This window comes from Pithys albifrons, chromosome 11 (assembly GCF_047495875.1).
Source record: "Pithys albifrons albifrons isolate INPA30051 chromosome 11, PitAlb_v1, whole genome shotgun sequence".
NCBI lineage: Eukaryota > Metazoa > Chordata > Aves > Passeriformes > Thamnophilidae > Pithys > Pithys albifrons.
In genome coordinates this window covers 15,885,784-15,903,977 of record NC_092468.1, presented here as the reverse complement: position 1 = coordinate 15,903,977, position 18,194 = coordinate 15,885,784, and the positions used below count along the sequence as shown (strand labels likewise).

General features: G+C 41.4%; 1 protein-coding gene across 12 annotated transcripts in view; it reads left to right on the top strand.

The window, feature by feature from the left end:
- Positions 1–18,194, top strand: part of LPP (LIM domain containing preferred translocation partner in lipoma) — a 425,132-nt gene that overhangs the window by 360,743 nt on the left and 46,195 nt on the right. For all 12 annotated transcript variants that reach the window (XM_071566772.1, XM_071566774.1, XM_071566769.1 and 9 more), the window contains one exon: positions 7,762–7,931. In XM_071566772.1, coding sequence (XP_071422873.1) covers positions 7,762–7,931 — 170 coding nt within the window. The remainder of the gene's footprint in view (positions 1–7,761; positions 7,932–18,194) is intronic.

The following is an 18,194-nucleotide window of genomic DNA, read 5'->3' as shown; positions in this document are numbered from 1 at the left end:
CTTTATGTTTGTGATTGCAATAATTTAGGAAGGTACCTCTTGTTGTTTTCTTCTTTATATCAGAAACAAACTAAATTGTCTCTGTTGTCCCACAGAGTTGAGGAAAGGGTGATGTATATGTGTAAAGAATCATCACCACACAGATGTTGAAGGAAGCCTTTTCTTCTGTGTCATTAAAGAGAGGAGAGTAGCAGAGGCACAAAACTCTGCATGCTCAGTTGTTACACAGCACAACCAGGCTGCCAGAGAGCGATGGTGTGGTCTGCACAGGAATCACATTCCTCCTCCTGTGGGGAGGATTCCAGCAGGACTGGTACTGCAAGCTCCCTTTGAAATGGAGAAGTTTTCATGCCACAAGACATTCTCACCATCAAGCCATTTCAGAGATGATCTTGTGGTTAAAGAAACTAGACTGGGATTGAGAAGCTACAGTTTCAATTCCTGGCTCCATCATTAACTTCTTGTGTGACCCTTGGAGAGTTATTAAATCTATGTAGGTCTCAAGTTCCCCACCTGCATGTTGGGTGTCCTACTAGTCCTTTACCTTTCCCAGGGTGTTGGAAAGATTCACCATAGGGGCTAGTGGTCACCTGGGACAGTAAACTTGTGATGAGCAGCACAGAGAAGTGTTTGAAAAGGTACAGTAAAGTGTTGGCAGAGTGAGCCTGCACAGTTGCAGTGCATTTGCTGTGTGGTGTGGAATGGGACCTCTGGGGCATACCGAGAATGTGTCAGATTTGCAGCCAAGCAAAGTGAGAATATGAATTTGTATTGTGGTCAGAGGAAAGGGATGCAAACAACATGAAGACTGCAGCTACTGCACAGTGCCATACAGTACAAGTGACAAGTAGGTCACTGCAGGGACCTGTACATCTGGAGTACAAGTGCAACACAGTTAAAGCAGAATAACCAGGACATAGTAATTAAATCACGGCCTTGGATTTAATTTATGAAGTGTTTCAGGCACACATTGCAGCATGAAGCTCTGTTTACTGTGAAAGGTTCTGTTTTCTGACATCTACTGAAGAAGAGGGAATTAAGATTGATCTGTCTCATGTCCAAAGGCTGTGTAAGACAACTGATGCATACAGCCTGCTCCTGTCAAATGATGATACTTCAAGCTTGGATCCTGGCACAATAAACCATTGCCAAGGGCTTCCCACTCAGTGAAAAGTCTGAGTTCAAAAGCAAAAAAGAGGTAGATAAGGAACGCAAGAATAATACCTTTGGGTTTCCCCAGTACCAGTGTCAGAATCATTCTGAGACAAATATCTCCAATGCATCTCTAGCATAATCACAGACACATACCTGCCATACTCTGCAGAAAGGGAATAAATCCTCCCTTGTGAATCAGAGGTTCCTGTTTTATTCCCTTGGTTAGAGAACACAGGACCTGTTCGGTTCTTCAGAGTTGGCAGAAGCTCTTATCATGAGACTTAACTCAATTAAGGTGTACTGGCGGTTGAGGTCTGCTGTTAACACTGTTATCCTAATAGAAAAATTTCTGCTCATGCATTCCTTTAAAATGAAAGAATTGTGCTGTCTGACATAGGTGTCCTAAGGAATTCCACGTGCTTGGGAAACGCTTGAAAATCCTTGGATAAAAGTCACTGGAAAAGAGGAGGGAGAGAGAAGAAAGTCTTGTTGCATTGTTGACTTATGGTCAACGTTGTCCTCGAAATGCTGTTTTGTCATCAATATTTCTTCATTAGGAATAATGATTTTTCCACATTTACTGCCAGCTGATTCAAAGCCATCCAAAAGCAGAATGTGTCATGAATCTCTAAAATGCATTCGCTGGCGAACTTTAAACAGAGATGATTAGAAAAATAACGCAGCGGAAATACTGGGTGTATTGAGGCTGCCAGGGGAACTTTTAGTGAGATATTTTGTTCAATGTGTTTATGTATTTTAAAAATATTCTTGGTACAGTTTTGTAATGGCAGCATGCTGTATTTTTCTAGTTCTTTCTTACATTGTGTATCAGGGCTGCAGTGAGTACCACAGAATACACTTAGCTGATCAAGGGAAGTTGGGTAATTGATAGGCACTGAGGATATGACCTTGTGGTACATTCCCACACTTACAGTTAGGTGGGAAACAGTTTTTTCCATCATGCAGTTTTTTGGGATATCAATGTTTTTTCCCCACTTTCCAGCAAGTGCAGAACCTTCCTACTTTGATGCTTTTATCAGAAAATTATCCCATATCTCTTCTCTACATAGAATGCATGCTTTGCATTCATGAATTTTAACTGTTTGTAGAGAGGTTTCCACATTTTCTCTCTGCTTTATTTACTCTTGGCATCTGTAGTTATTGCCTGGATTGTCTGTGTTAGGCACTGTACATCACATAGCAAGAGACAGTCATTGCCCCTGATGGCTTAGTGTCTAAGTAGGTACGACAAACAAATAACGTTGTAGCCTAAAAAAGGCTAATTCAGTTTTTGGATGTGCAAGCAGGAGCATCTCAAGCAAGCTGGATGGAGTTACATTAACTCTGTCTTTGGCTCCAGTGTTGATTGCCATGAGAATATAATGCCATAAGCGTTAGTATGGCATGTACCTAGTCCAACATCTGTCTTCAATTGTGGATGTTTGTCTGATTGCCTTACATTCTTAATCTGACATTTAAAACTGATGCATGGCTGAGATAAGGTTGGACACCTTGTATCTAATTCATCATCTCAAGATCATGCCCAGTTTCTGGACAAATCTTAAAACTCTTCCCTTAGTAACAGCTATGCTTATGGCCTTTTCTATTCATCTTCACAGATAAAGTCTGCATCCAAGTCCAGTGACCTTGAATCTCTGCAACATCCTATTCAAAAACTGCGGTTTCTCCTTGTTCATGTTCAACTAGCTGCAGAAATAACTCTCTAGCTTGTAACTTAGGCCAGATCATTCCTGCCTTTTAATCATAGAATTCTAGAATATCCTGAGTTGTAAGGGACCCACAAGGATTATCAACTCCAATTCCTAAACATCTCTCCTCTGAGTTCATTTCTGCATGGTATCGAACAGAAGCTTCATGTCTTTACCTGCGTGACCTGTAATGACGTATTACCATCCTTTTTCCTCTAGTGTTCTCTAGTGACATACCAACTCATCCTTTCTATCTGAAGGTGTCTATGTTCAGTCTTCAAGCACTTACACATTCCCTTTTGTGCTGTCTTTGTCCTTGCCTCAGAAGTATCCCATTAAACTTCCTTTAAACTCCCTCCGGGTCCTCTTTCAAATTCTCCCTTAACCTTTTCCTTTGCTGGGCTGTCTACAGGCTCCTTGTCAATAATAAAACACTTAGAGTGCTGAGATCACAGTTTTCCTTGCTGACTGTTTTTGTCTGATTGCATCCTTCTATTTCCTACCACTACCCGGTTGTTGTTGCTTGTATTATACTGTAAACTCCTGCAGTTGGACACTCCTTTGAATTCTCTGTTTTTGCAATACCCAGCACAATGGGACTGTTCCATCATCTGTGGTGGTATAGGCAAAAAACCATGTAATAATAGTAATAAAATAACAAGAAGTTAGAACATGGCATCATGTGCAATATGAGCTCCTCTCCTCCCTTCCCCTTTTTCCTTCAGATTCACAATATTTCAAATATTTTACACAACAGAAGACAGAAAATGAGGGTGTTTCAGAATAAAGTATAGTAGCTGATGTATTCTTTCAGCTGTTTGAGTGTTTCCATGTGATCCACTCCCTAATGATGGCATTTTCAGCCCTGGTGGACACTTTTCTATGTCCCACCAAGGTAAGACAGCTGGGCAGCTGGGCATTGCTGAAAGACAGTCATGGCACAGCCCAGGTTATGAACCTTTCATGGGAAAATAGAGGGCTTTGGTCTCCCAGGCTTTCTGCCAATGTATCACCTTCTAGTTTTGCTGAAATGATCTTGAAAAAGGATGTAAAAAGGGCTGAAGGGGCAAAAGAAGAATGTCGAAATTACGTAGTTTCATCTTCATACAGTTTAGTGCTAATTTTGTCCTTTGTCTTTTAGCTGCCTTCTAAGTGCTGTTTGTCTCTGTGGGAAGCAAATGGGTCACGTTGTTCTATGTTTCTACTGTAATACGCTGCCTGCTATTTTTCTCTTAGATTATTTGTGTAATCTTTTTTTGTGCAATCTGTTTGTTCTTGAGTCTTGCAAACTTTGCCTTTGCTACTTCTTTCCCAATAAGCAGTGCAACTTGTTCTGTGTTCACCAATGGGTATTCTCCACACAACGGACTGGGTTATTTCAGTCAGTGTGAAAATATTAAAATGGGGAACATGTGTGGGCACTTAATTGTGGTGAGCCCAACCACAAATACCTTCGCTGTTGGTAACTGGCAGGCAGGAAAAGCAGACCTTTGTTTTGTTTTTATCAGACTTAATGATAGATTCTTTGTTTTTAGTGGGGTTTTTCTGGTTTTCTAAGGAAATGAGGCTTGTGCAATAGTGCTGCCTGTGTGCATGTGCCTGTTTACTTGTCAATTCCTCCCTCACCAACACTTGAAACTAAGAGCCCTTTTCAACTAGAGAAAGATGCAGGAGCTGGGAGAAGAGACCAGCTTTTGCAGAGTCTTGTGAGTTCCCAGATTGCACCAAGGTCTGGAGGAAGTGCAGTCTCCATTGGTCACATCACTGTGAGCCAGATCGGTTGTGTATTTGCCCACATACTTTTACATGGATCCAGTACCTAACTGTAAGCTCCCAGATTCGAATATTTTGGCTTATTTGCTTTTACCTTTTGGATGAGTGAGTCAGTTGGGAGAATTGCTAGGCACAGAGCTTGTGTTTTGATTCTCACTGGAGTGGCCATGTCTCATGAAAAACATAGTTTGCTTAAGGCCACAGTGTTATAATTTGCATATAAACTGGTTAAAAAGGAAGCTTTCTTTAAGCTTTCCTGTGCAAGAGTTTACAGGAGTATTTCTGTCTGTGTACTTAATAGCAGAAACTGAACTTCTCATAAATGTAGACAGGTCAAGTCTGTCACTGCCTGAATGGGAATCTTCTGTAGAAAAACCCAGAAAGAGGAAGGAAAGCCTAAAGAAACCAACTTAAAGGTGAGAAGTTGGCCAAGACTTGTGTTGTGCTCCTCTCTGGTTTGTATCTGACCACCAGAAGTGTAGCTGGGAAATGCCTCAGGGCTATGGAGGAATGTAGCCTCAGGGCACCTTTGGGAGACAGGGAAGATGTCTTTATACCCTTTGCTGAAAGAGAGGACAGAGGTACAAAGGGACTGAGTGACTTGTCAGAGATTACAAGAGTACTTATTGGGTTAGGAAACAGACCCAGGTCTCTTGGCCTAAAATACAGCCAGAAGGATGGTCTACATGTAGACAGCTTCTTCAGCAAATGGAGAGATGCCTTGGTCAAAGAGGAAGATAAATGCTGAAGTATACAAGAGTTGGCTAAATTATGAATGTGAAAAGAGGAGGAGGGGAAGGAAAGATTCCCACATGTTCTGCTCAGATGTTAACAAAGAAAGCTGAGAAGTGTTTGCATAGACACTACATTATTCCATGTCCAAATGCCTCATAAAAATAATACCGGATGATCACAGAATGGCACACTAGGGAAAATAAATTCTTCAGCGGAATATTCCCTCTGGAAAAACACTGTGTAAAGTAATACACTAATGGCTTTCAATTTCATGTTTTATACATAGAGATATTAACTGCTCCCCAGACGTCTCTTCGTATTACAGCCCAGCTACACGAGACGTTTGGAGAAGGCCCTGGAGCATGCTCCGTCTTGTCCACACACAGGACTGAGCGGTGCTGTCCCGTGGTACATGCAGCTCCTGTGGTGCACACAGTAGGTGTCTTCCTCCTCCTTTCCAGTGCAGTGCTGCTCCTGTGATTCTCTCCAGTGGGTTTGGGTTTTTTTGCTTCCTAGTCTTCATGGTTTTTTTCCATTCTTTCCCCATGCTCTGTAGCCTCCCCACCGTGCTGGGAAACCTGTGTTCCTCCTCTGCTCATAAAAAAAGAGTCCTCACTAGAAATGTTTCCTCACTAGAAGTGTTACAATGGAGTAATTAAAGCACAACACTGTCAGTCAAAATACTAATAACAAATGCTAAAGACAGTTAAGTTCATATACAGCATTATTCATTTCTTTTGGGAGGCTTTCCAGGGTTGTCTGGATTTGTCTAGTGACTTCTCTCTCCCTCCACATTGCTCAGACTGGGAGCTGTTTGTGTCAGGAACTATCTGTCCTGTATAAAGCCAACTACAGTTATGCCGTTGTAGAAAATTATAACTATCTGGGTTCTTTTCCAAGCTTTCCTAATATATCTCAAATGTGTATATATGTATCATCTTCCCACATCCTGAGGGATCCAAAAGTAGCTTACATGCTTTGTTGCCTGAACATAGCTTACTGGAGTCTGGGACAGGCAGGAAAGAAGTTGTGAATGCAGGGACATATACACTGCACTGCACAAGGACAGCAGCCCTGCTCTTGGGATGCCATGTCCAAGTCCTCTAGGAAGTTGTGCAATATTTTCTTGAAAAGGCCCATAAACACAGGCTGTGGTAGGAAAGAATATTGTATCATTACTGGATTATTTAATTATTATCAGATATATATTATTTGTATATGCATTTATTAATTATTCTGTATCGAACTGTCTGCTCTCCTGCTTGTACCTCAGCTTTTGCTTCCCTTCCCCTCTTGCCCACCCTCAGTGACAACACCACTCCACTCACAGAGGCCTCAGGATGTGCAGGGCTCCAAGACTGGGGACACCACTGTTGCTCTGAAACTGGAGAATATAATTTTGAGTGGGGCAATGAAGCTGACGTTGTCCTTAATACCTTCCGTTTGCAACACTGCTTTTTGGGTAATGCCACCAGACCTGTGTGGGCCATCTCCATTTCCTAGAACTTGAATGACAGAGAAAAATGGCAAAGGTGTGCCTTCCACCCACCTCTTCCATCATTTGTGCACCACAGTGTTCCTAGAAAAATGTCTAACAAAATTTGGTCTTCACTTTAAACCTGTCTGTCACATAACATTTTTAACAACAATCTGAACAAGGCAGGAAGCCTTTTGTACGTGTATGTGTGTCTGCAGATTCTTTGTTATGCATTTGTATGTGACATTAGGGACCTTTTTCAGAAAGAAACAGAGCTCTTAAGGCTTGTCTGTACTAAGAGTCTTTACTTGCAGCTTCTGATACACTTTTCTTGAAGGATCATAGGAATAATGTGCTTTAAATAGACACAATATCTTAATCCGTATTAATCTTCAAACAGAAAAAAAAGTAATTGGCTCCATTGAGAGAATTGGTTTAAGCTGTACAAGCAAAAACTACTCTTTAAATGGTAGCAATTGTACTGCCACCAGGCAGCTTTATGAGGCATCCTACCACAAAAGGCTTTCATGTGAAGGCAAGGCTGTAGGCACAGGTGTATCTCCTCTAACTGAGGAGCTGAGGATGACTATATAGCTGGATTAGATAATAGCTGAGTGGTTTGTATCTGGGGCTCAAATGCCTTACAGTGAACAGGGGCTAGCAGCAGCAGAACTGATACCAGTGCAGTCTTTGGAGCCAGTTTCCATCCTTTTTGGATGTTTTCATAGGGGCCAGCACCAGAGTGCCTTACAGTGTCACTGGATCTTTGCTAACAACGGACAAATGGCTTCTCTGTTGTCTAAGCTGCTGTGTCCCCCTTCCCCACTGTGCAGCACAGGTATGTGGAAGGGCCTTCTTTGCAGCTGGGACCAGGAGCTTGCTGTGACTCATGTCCTTTCCCTTTGGTGACAGGCCGCTGTGCCCGCTGTGGGGAGAATGTTGTTGGAGAAGGCACAGGCTGCACGGCCATGGATCAGGTCTTCCATGTGGAGTGTTTCACCTGCATGAAGTGCAACAACAAGCTGAGGGGACAGCCTTTCTATGCAGTGGAGAAGAAAGCCTACTGTGAACCCTGCTATATTGTAAGTACCCTTTCTTCTTTGTGCCCCAGTTTTAATGCACAGACATTGGAAACGTTGATTTCCTTCATTGCTTACATTTAAAATCTGACATCCTGTGGCAGTGCTATGGGCACCAGCTTTTTCCATGGTCTTCAGAAGAACTCGGATCTTTTCAGTGTACTGAGTGAATTTTGTTTCCTGGTCTGACCTGTCTCTAAAAAGAAGTGGGACAGGGGAAACAGGGGAGAGATGCTTTTTGTCATTGTTTTATCTCTGTCAGGAGCAGACCATGCAGTGATGTTTTAGTCGTAGTGTTGTTCTCAGGTTTCTGTATTGAGAAACTTGATACCAAAATGCTTACAGACTGTGGTGCCCACTAAGGTTAAGGAGGTGGGATGCAAGAGAGTAGTGAAACTTCTAAATCAAAGCCGTTTGCATTCCTTGATGCAAGTCATTCTACTGAACTAAGAGTCTTTGGATTAGGTACTTTTGAAGCCTACCTTACCCTAAAATTTCATTTCATGCCACAAACAATTAACAGTTGCTCTGAGGAGCTGCACCTTTTAAGAGGCTCCTGTAAGAGCTGCTGGAACCAGTTGCACAGGTGCAAATTAAAGAAACATCACATAATGTGCCTTAGGCCTTACCTTGGTATGACCTAATTATCCAGTATATACAGATAATCCTTGTAACTTAGAGTAAGACAAGCATCAAAATGTTCCTCAAGTGTTGATAGGTATTTCTCTAAATCTGCAGTTGTAAATTCTTATAGACACTGGACCTGAGACTCTTCCAAAACTGGATTTGCACTTCTGAAAGTAAAAATTGATGCTTTTCTTGGTGTTTCTGGCATTCCAATAATTAGAGCAATAATGCATCTGTCTAAAAAGGCCACCAATATCCCATTGTTCTTCCTATTTCTGCAGAGTCTTTGCAGTGGTATTATTACTGAAATATTAAATATAAGAAGGAAGGATTCTGTCTTATTTACAATGGCAGTGATAGATGGTCACTATTAATTTGCTTTTAAAAGCTAAATGATCTTTTGTTGGAATATGTACCTTTTGAATTATTTCTATTTTTGTTTGCACTAAAATGATTGCACCATAAAAAATTTAAGGTTCATTTTGAGGCAAGTTTGACCATGTGCAAAGCACTGCAGACTTTTGGGAAGGTGCATTCATAATATAATTGGAGCAACTTTACGTAACTGGAATTAAACATTCCATTGACTTCAGGCTGGAATTGACTTCATCTGCTTGCAGATTAATACTTTCTTTTTCTCTTTTTTAAAACAAGCACGCATTCTTCACCACTCATCTGCTTCAGTTTGGGAAAACATCTGCATTAGCCACTGTAGTAATGGTTTAAGATTATTTAATCCCATTACTTATACACTTCATTAGCCTGAGTGAATTGTTGGCAAGGGTTCAGTAAACTTCCTACATTGGGAGATAAAAGGATAAAAAAGGAAAGGAAGAAGGATTCTGTTCCTCATTTTCTTTCAAATTTATCTTCTATCTATTTAAGGGATAAAGGAACGATAATTGCCTGGTTGCATCTGCATTTGTACATTCTGTGATATGGCTTTGCAGCTCTGAGTACAGAGGAAAGAGTAAACGTTTAATAGCTTCCTTTTATATAACCAGAAGGGGCCTTTAAGTGTTTATCCATGCAGTCCACAAAAACCTGGTTATGGACTTAACCCAAAACACGTCTGGTTCCATCTGCTGTAGTGGATGCAGGGGAAAGGATGACAATGCTAATGGGGCTATGTATGTGTAGCTGGACAGCTGGTACTGTGAGTGGGAGATGGGAAGCTGGAATCTGGCAATCTGAGGCAGTAAAGAAAAAAACTATAAGCCAAGCACACTCTAAACTCTTGAATGTGAAAGAAACAAATGTTGAGAGGCTAAGTCTGCATACCTTTCAGAAAGCTCAGTACTCTGTTGTGCTGAAAGCCAGATCTACAAGGGATCTAGACACCTGCCATGCTACTGCCTTTGACCTGAGGAATTTTTGTGCTAGAGCATATGTCATTGATTTTTCAATGGAATGAGGTCTGCATTGGCTTCAGAAGGATAATGAATGTCTGAGTACACTGAAGCCTTGAGCTAGGCTTGCAAATTCTTCTTGCAGATGAATTGGGGACCCTTAAATTGATGAAGCACAATCGGAATGCTTTTGTCTTTAGATGCCTTTAGATGTGTGATGCAATTACACTGAACTCAATGAGAGTTAATGACTTGCTTAAAATCTAGCTTGTGCTTATGGATTCTGCTGAATTGTGGCCTTGGATTTTTTTTTTAAGAATTATTATTTTTTTAGCTTCCCCAAGTCACATGACCAGAAAACACTTTGAATGCTAGGAACCCTAGATCTGTAAGAAGTCAATGGGACTGAAGTACCTAGACTCAGATCCCTCTGGACCTGAATTCCCATGAAAAGTGAATCCTGTTTGACTAGCTCAAGACTGCACAGCTAATTCATGGCAGAGGCCAACTAAGAAAACAGGGTTTTCAGCCAGCATAATTCTGAGCAACTCAATGAAATTTGTTTACTGGTTTACCTAATTCATACTGATTCCTAGCACATGTCCCCATTTTCCTAAGTCAAAAACTCTTGACCTCTGATGCAAACCATGGAGGCTTCATTTATATAATGAAAATAAATGATAATATTTGCCTAGCTGTGATATATAAATTCTTGAATTCTTTGATTATTTTTTAATAATACACTGTGTGACTTGCGACCTTACGCACACAAAAACTATGCACAAAAACAAAAATAAATGTTTTTCAACAATTAGAATTGGCTAATCTTCTCAGTTTGTTATGTGACTCCTCTTAGTTGTGGTGCAGTGAAGCCACAATTAAGATTGCTGTGAAGAGCTGTATTTAATTACTGGTTAGTCAATACCAAGCCTAAATAGCCTGCAGAATGGGCTTTCTTTGTTTTTGTTTCTGGTTTTATTTATCAGTGACCCAGTTAAGATATAATTCCCCAAAAGTCTGAAATAACATTAAGGAGATCAATCACCTGTTTGAAAAGAAGTATTTTTCATAATGGGGATTTGAGTACCAGAGTTAATTTCTTTCATACAACCCCCCCCCACACCCAAAATCCTGACACTATCATTTCCTGTTACATCTTACGAGTGCAGTGAGTTCTGTTGCCAATGTGTTTGCTGGTTTTGCTCTGCATCCAAGGATTCTTTCATTATTGATGTTATTTCTAAAAGAGTAGCAGTCTTCTCCATTAAGACACTTCTGCTGAACTAAAAGCAACTGTAAAAACTAAAGTGTTAATAGGAGACAGATGTTTCCTAGTCATTACGACAGTCAAGTAACATCTGAAATATCATGATAGGGTTTGCAGTGTAACCAGTGTACTGCTCTGCACGTGCTGAATGCTGTGTCTGCACTACGTTATCAGTATATTTTTCCCCTCCTTTACAGGGCAAGTTACTGACAAAAGAACATTTGCTTTGCTTCTTCCAAGTAGTGGAAGAGATTTTAGCACTGGACTCAGAGCAGGGAAAATGTTAAGGGTAGTATCAGTGGAACTGTTGTTATAAAGACTGAAGAGCAAGATGTTAGAGCAGTGCCAGCTGTCTGCTTTGCAAATACCATGTTATCATAAGGACTGAACACAAGGTTAGCCAGACACACCAATCTGGCAACAGTGATGCTGCTGTTTTGTGAATGAGATGTTCTTTGATGTCCAGATAACTTTTTCTGGGACATGGAAAATTTCCTCCATTCTTTATCCCCTCTCCTGGCAGTTTGGTGGTTGGCAGTTGGAGATACAAACTGTGGCTGAGAAGGACTGAGCTCCTGCAGTTAACACAGGAAGCAGCAAGATCTTGCAGATGTTCCTGACCTCTGAGGGTTTCTTCCATTTTTAGCCAAGTCAATATGCCCCACCTCAGAGTACCATGGTGTCATTGGGAAAGATACAAGAAAGTAGAAATAGCCTAGGTTAGCTGAAAGATTTCAGAGAAGTAGTGGTCTAGAAACGAAGAGCAGTTGAAGGAGAAGAAAGAAATTCTCGTGTGTGTCTAGCTAGAGTGGAGGAAGATGGTGGGTATGCTCTGCAGTGCCCTGGGGAGACCCAGGGATTGAGCTTCCCTGTTTCTGCTGTGCATGGTGAGATATTGAGGACATGACCTTAAACTCATCCCCAAAGATCACTTGAAAGGATTTTGCAGGTGAAGTTCATCTTTGCGTAGTATTAAAGATGTGGAAGTGCTTGAATGAGGAAGAACTGTGCATGAAAGTCGTGCCCTGATTACTGCTTTTCCCCAGCTTTAAACTCATGACTATAATGCTCCATTTTTTTGGCCTGTTTTTTTTGTTTGTTTGTTTGTTTCTGGCCTATCAGTGGCTGTAATCAGCAGGAGGAGATAGTTCAGAACTATCAGAAAAAGAGAAATGCTGATGTTTTAAGAAATGGTATGACTAGAGCCACTGGTGCCACTGAGCATCCTGGAAAAGCTTGAATTTGCTAATCACTCGAAAATGTCAGTGTTAAGTCAATTTGTGCTGGTAGAAATCTCAGGTAAGATTGCTGTTGGCTTAAGCGTGAGTGGTATTGTAAAACTCATTCTGTGTGTGCATGTGAGTGTGGTGGGTTGAAAACTGTGCAAGAGCAGCTTCCTCCAGCACATATGGTTTAAAGTGTAAGGTTGATCCCTGCAGTAAAACTACATCTATTTTTAAAAATAATTCTGCAATTTGTAAGCTGGGATTACAGCACTAATTTAGCAAGTATGTAACAATTTAAATTGGACCAGAAAAGAGAAACTATAATTTAAAGATTTTTTTTCTTATGATACAAGTTTTCTTCTTTTTAAAGTAAAAAAGCCTTTTATTTCTGTTTTTGTCAAGCAACGTACTGAATTTGAGAGTAATTTATGGAAAGTGCTGCCAGCATGGTGTTGTGAGAGCTCCACAATTTGAATTTAAACTGCTCAATGCGATCATTAAGACTATTATGCCTGCTTTCCAAAGAGTTTGAATTCAAAATGACAACTGGAACAAAAATATAAAATAAACTAAAGAGAAGTCATGCACTCTTTACGTGGTGGAATTTTTCTGCCCTCAAAATATTTCATTGAGATCAATGCTGCTCTTCAATCCTCTCCTAAAAAAAAAAGCTGGTGTTGCTAGTTTTAGTTCGGTGCTCCTGTGTGAGTCATCAGCAGCAGGGAGCTGAACCTGTGACCTGCGGATCGAAAAGCATTAAGTCTCAGCTCCTTAGCAGGGAGATGCAGCTGGGCTGTGCCAGGCAGCAGCCCAGGCTCCTGCCCTCGGCATTTCTAACCCCCAGCAGAAATGGTCTATGGGCATAGCAGATATGAAACAGGTCCAGAGTTTTGGTTGGCTTACAGGTGTGTTTTATTCTTATTGATTATTAGCTTTGATAATTTTCCTAGTCTAGGCCCACTTGGTTATTTCTTTGGAAAAATATTATGGCAAGTGGAGACTGTTACTTCTGGTAAACTGATCATTTGCAAAAGTGAGAAATTAATAAATCCCTTAAGAGTAACAACCCTTTCCATTGATGCCACCCAGCAACAGTTGATAGAAAACTACAGATGCAAAGTGGAGGAGGTGTGGTGGTCATAAGCTCAATGCTACTACTTTGAGTGGTAAGTGGTCTTGTGCAATAGATCATAGATAGAGGAGAATGGGATGCTACTGCCTCAGCTGCACCTGAAGCTTCCAGGAGTCCAAGTCTAGGAGGTACAAAAATGTGTGTGTGAGAATATCTTGATGAAGCAGCTTTAGTCAGAAGTGAGATAAATGAATTTAGCTGTCCCTCTGGAAGCCTGAACCTGTTTTTTAAGTGGCCTATCAGCTGTTACGGGGGATGGGTCATGTCTCTTTTGTCATGCGACAGTGGGAAAAGGGTTCCTTTGCAGGAGTAGGTGGGTGGGGGAGTCAGCAGTGTTCAATAACCTCCTTTCTAAACTAGACTTACATAGAAAGTGTACCATGAGATGATGAGGTAATGCTATATAGAAACTGCTCTGTGGAGACCTAAAGGCTCATATTAAAAGAAGACTGGGCCAATTTATCTTGCTGTCTAACAGGAAACAGGGCAAGAAGTCTATGAGCCAAGCCTGTAAGAGGGAAAACTCATAGTGCTCTTGGAAGACAAGAAGAATGAGTCCTGCCAGGAGTTGCACTGGGCTCACCTTGGCGATGAATTCTCTGAGACCAATAAACCTTGGTATAATTGACTTTCCAGAAAGCTGGCTAGACTGTTGCTTTAGAGGAAGACCAGCTATGGATTGTTGAGGTAAAGCAACTTGATGCTACTAGTGCTAGTAGTGTTCTGAGGGGGATATTTTTGGAAAAGTTTCCATAGAACTGGACAGCATCTTAATAGATACAGCTGTGTTGGAAGATTGGGCATGAAGTGCTGATGAACTAGTTCAGTGGTGTGAGAAGTTTTGCTTCCCACTCCTTTTCATGGCCCATAGTTAAAAACGTGTCCTTACTAGGTGAAGACTCCTCCTCTACACCTGGGCTTGCTTGAGAACTTCATGATGGCTTGCTAGAATCCAGATCTTTCTCTCTGCATGTGCTGGCAGTCATAACAACTAGAATTGTCATCTTGTCTCTGCCTTGTGCTTTTATAATTAGAAGCATTTTTCGTATTTTGATTGTATGAACTAAGCATTGATTTGACATGTATAATCTAGAAAAACTGAATCAAGGGAAATTTTGTGGAGGGAATTCTTAGTGACTGGAAAGATGATACTGTGAAGGACCAGCTGCTGTCATTCAGTGGATTTCTGGCCTTGTGGGGTGAATTCTGCTGACCAATTATATATTCTCTGGAAGAAAGTAGTCCCTCTGCAGGACTAATGGGATTTTATGGCTTCTGGCTATGCATCCACTTATGGGTCATACTACAGTAGAAGGGATGGTGAAGTCATTTATAAATGACTTTTAGCTGTGTTGACCTTTCCCTGTAGAAGGTATCCCAACACTTGTCTGCCTTTGCAAGTCAGCAGAAACTGCTCATAAGGAAAGAATAAAGTCTTACTCACAAGTATCTTGGTAGTAGCAGGAATATCTTCCTCATTTATAGTCAAATAGATGAGCATTAGATGGCAAGTGACATCCAGTGTCCATCTCTTTCTTTCAATTGTATTTCATCACCTCCTAAGCAAACTTATCTGTTGCTTTCACCCTTTGCTACGCAAGTAGCATCTTGAGATCACACTGCAGTGACTCTCATGGTGGTGTGTCAGAGAATGACAGTGTCTGCCTCCACAGAGCTTCTTGGCAAACTGCAGGACTAGGGAAAAGGCAATGCATTGTCTCCATACTGCAGATGGAGATCTGACCCTAAGAAAATTAAATAGTTTGTTTAGAGTACGGATCTCCATTGCTGGAAATATTCAAGGGCAGGTTGGGCAAACATCTGCTAAAATCAGTTAAAATCTATGCAAGGGCAGACCCAATGGTGTTTTCTAGCCTTGCTTCTCCCTGTTCTGAACTTGAGTGACCTATCCAGGACCACAAATAAGTCCTGCACTATACAGCTCAGGTTTTCCACATCCCAGTTTTCTGCCTAGTTGCAGTTCAGCCTGCAAAGATCTTCAGGTGAAGGAGCTACCTTTCTTTTTTCCCTCTCTTCCAACCACTGCTGTTTAGAGCCTGGACGTGAATATGAACAAGCTGCTGAATGCTGAGTGAGGGCTCTTGGAAAACCCAGGAGGATGGGAGATACCGTGACGTGGTTCCATTCCATGAAGTTCTACTGTTTACTTGTAACCCTGCATAGTTATTTGTCAATTCAAAGTGCTGAAGACAATTATTTTGGAAAGGCTGTGATTTATTTGAAATTGGGCCTGTAATTTATGTGTGTTTTCATCAGATCTGTGTATTATGGAGCTTTGTTCTTTCTAATGCAGTGATGTCAAAATGCTGCAGTGTCCAGACATAAAAAATCAGAACTCATTGAAGTAAATAAACAGTATTTTTCACCACTGCTCCTGTGTAGAGCTGCTGGTAAAGTGTAGGCCTTGCAGCCAGGCTGTGATATCTGTGGGTAACTGAGCTGAATCTGTCCCAGAATGGGTGTGTTTGGATTTAGCAGGTATGGTTTCCCCTTAGGAGCCTTACAGAGAACAAAGTCTTGTCTGGCTCCCAATTCCAGATGCGCTCTTCCTTCAGTCCAGACAGCAATTTGCAAGCCTTGTGTGCCAGAGAGTCCAGCAGCCTCTTGCAGTGTGCCACTTGAGCTGTCTCCGTGGTGAAGCCACACTCCACGGGATTTGCTCTGGCAAAAGCTCAGTCTGTGAGTGGATCCTCCCTCTAGCGTCTTGCCTCTGTTCTTCACTCCAGGACGTGGTTTGCCAGCGTGCAATGTTTGTTTGCAGTGGAGGAAACTGTTTAACTTGCCATCGCACACGCGTGCACACACACGCACACAAACACACACTCACCAGTGAGCTTGGGAGATTTCTGGTTAGAAAAAGAACAAAATCATGCCAGTGTAGGGAAAGTGCAACAAATGGGAATAATGACAGGAGAAATAGTTTGTTGATTTTAAGAGTATAGACAGTGTTTGGTGCTCGTGTAGTCGCAAAGCAAATTGTAAGATTGTTGTTTCTTCTCATGTGCACTGATTACAAAATTGTGGGCTAAGTACAATATTGAAAGAAGAGGTGAGTCATCCACTGGGGTATGTTGGGCAGAAGGAAAACCAGGTTATAGCTCAACTCTGGTGCTGTAGCAATTTCTGGGGACAAGAGATTATTATGTACTGGTAGGTAGCAGCCTCCACAGGAGCAGAGAACACAGTGGTTAATGTGGCTGGTGAAACCCGAGATGTCTCACATCTTTTCAAACTGTTCTGAAAATTGGAAAAAGTAATGGTTATTGTGCCCAAAACCTAGAAGTTGCTACTGGTCAAATCTGGATGTTCTCCCTTGTTTGTGAAAGGAAATATAGCAAGAGAGGTAAAAAATAGCAGTGCTGAAATGTAAATTAACTCTCAGATGTTATCAGGGATTGAGATTTTAAGTATGAATATTCCATTAGCTCCTGACAAGGTAGTTTTTTGTTTAAGGTCATGTTTGAACCAATACACCATCTTGGCATTCCACCAACAAAGGTATCTGTGTAAATGCAATCTGTGCTCAAGCCAGACAACACTTTAAAAAATTTATTTAATATTTCCTGCAGCAAGCCATCTGTGACTGGTCATATTTTAGGAAGCAAATGAACATCATGGCAACATTCACCACTCTCTTTGAGTAACTTCTAGACTTTTTAAATTAAATGTGCTGCCAAATATTTATGTTCTGTTGTGAAAAGAAAAATATTTGTTTGACATGCTCATCTCCTTGGCAATTCACAGTCAGTTGCTCCTCTTAGGAGCTGTGCTTTTTTGATGGGTACAACAGGGTAAAAGATGGGCATCCCTGAGGCTGCATTTTGGGCTCGTTTCTTGTTAGTGAGTGGGGCAGCTGTAGAATATGACAGAGCTTTGTGGGGTCAGAGAGGTTGAGCCCTGGGTCCTCATGTGAAGGATGTGGTGTGTGACAGGGGCAGACTGGGGCCAAGTTCTGCCCGGTGCTGACATTGGTGGGTTGGAGGGTGGGGAAATAGCCACTGTAGCACAGGTGGCCATCACAACACTCCTGACAACATGCAAAAGAGCAAGAGTTCCCAGAAAAGCCAAACCACTTTGCAGGATATCTTCCAGTGCATCTGCCACAGACACTGCAGCCATCACCAAGGCAACCAAGTTGCCAGAATTTAGGGGCAGCAAAACAGAAGGAAGAATTAGTGATGGCCTAAATCATGGCTGGTAAATGCCCTGATGGAGCTGAGCTCTGCTCTAAGTCATATATATGTTCTGCGGTTAGTAATAATTTTCACAAAAGTCTTCCATTTTATCCCGTTGCATAGATTTATGTCTGGCTTAAATCTGATCATTCTAAAGTAGTAAAATGCCTTTGTTCAAGGGCTCAGAAATTGGTGTGATCCTCTCACTACATGCAGGTAGTAATAAACATCTAAAATGTCTGAAACTATCCTGAAATAGTTAATTCCAATTTGGAAAGGCTAAAATGTTCTGGAGAATCCCTGGTGGCATAGCACCAATTTTTCCTCAGTGCTCATTTGGAATAGTCATATAACTTGCCCATACTTACCACCTTGGGACTATTGCAACCAGCAGAAGTCCAGGTGAATTGCCAGCCCATAACCTGTCTACATGTGTCTGCCACCTATAGTATCAATGCCAGACATAGAC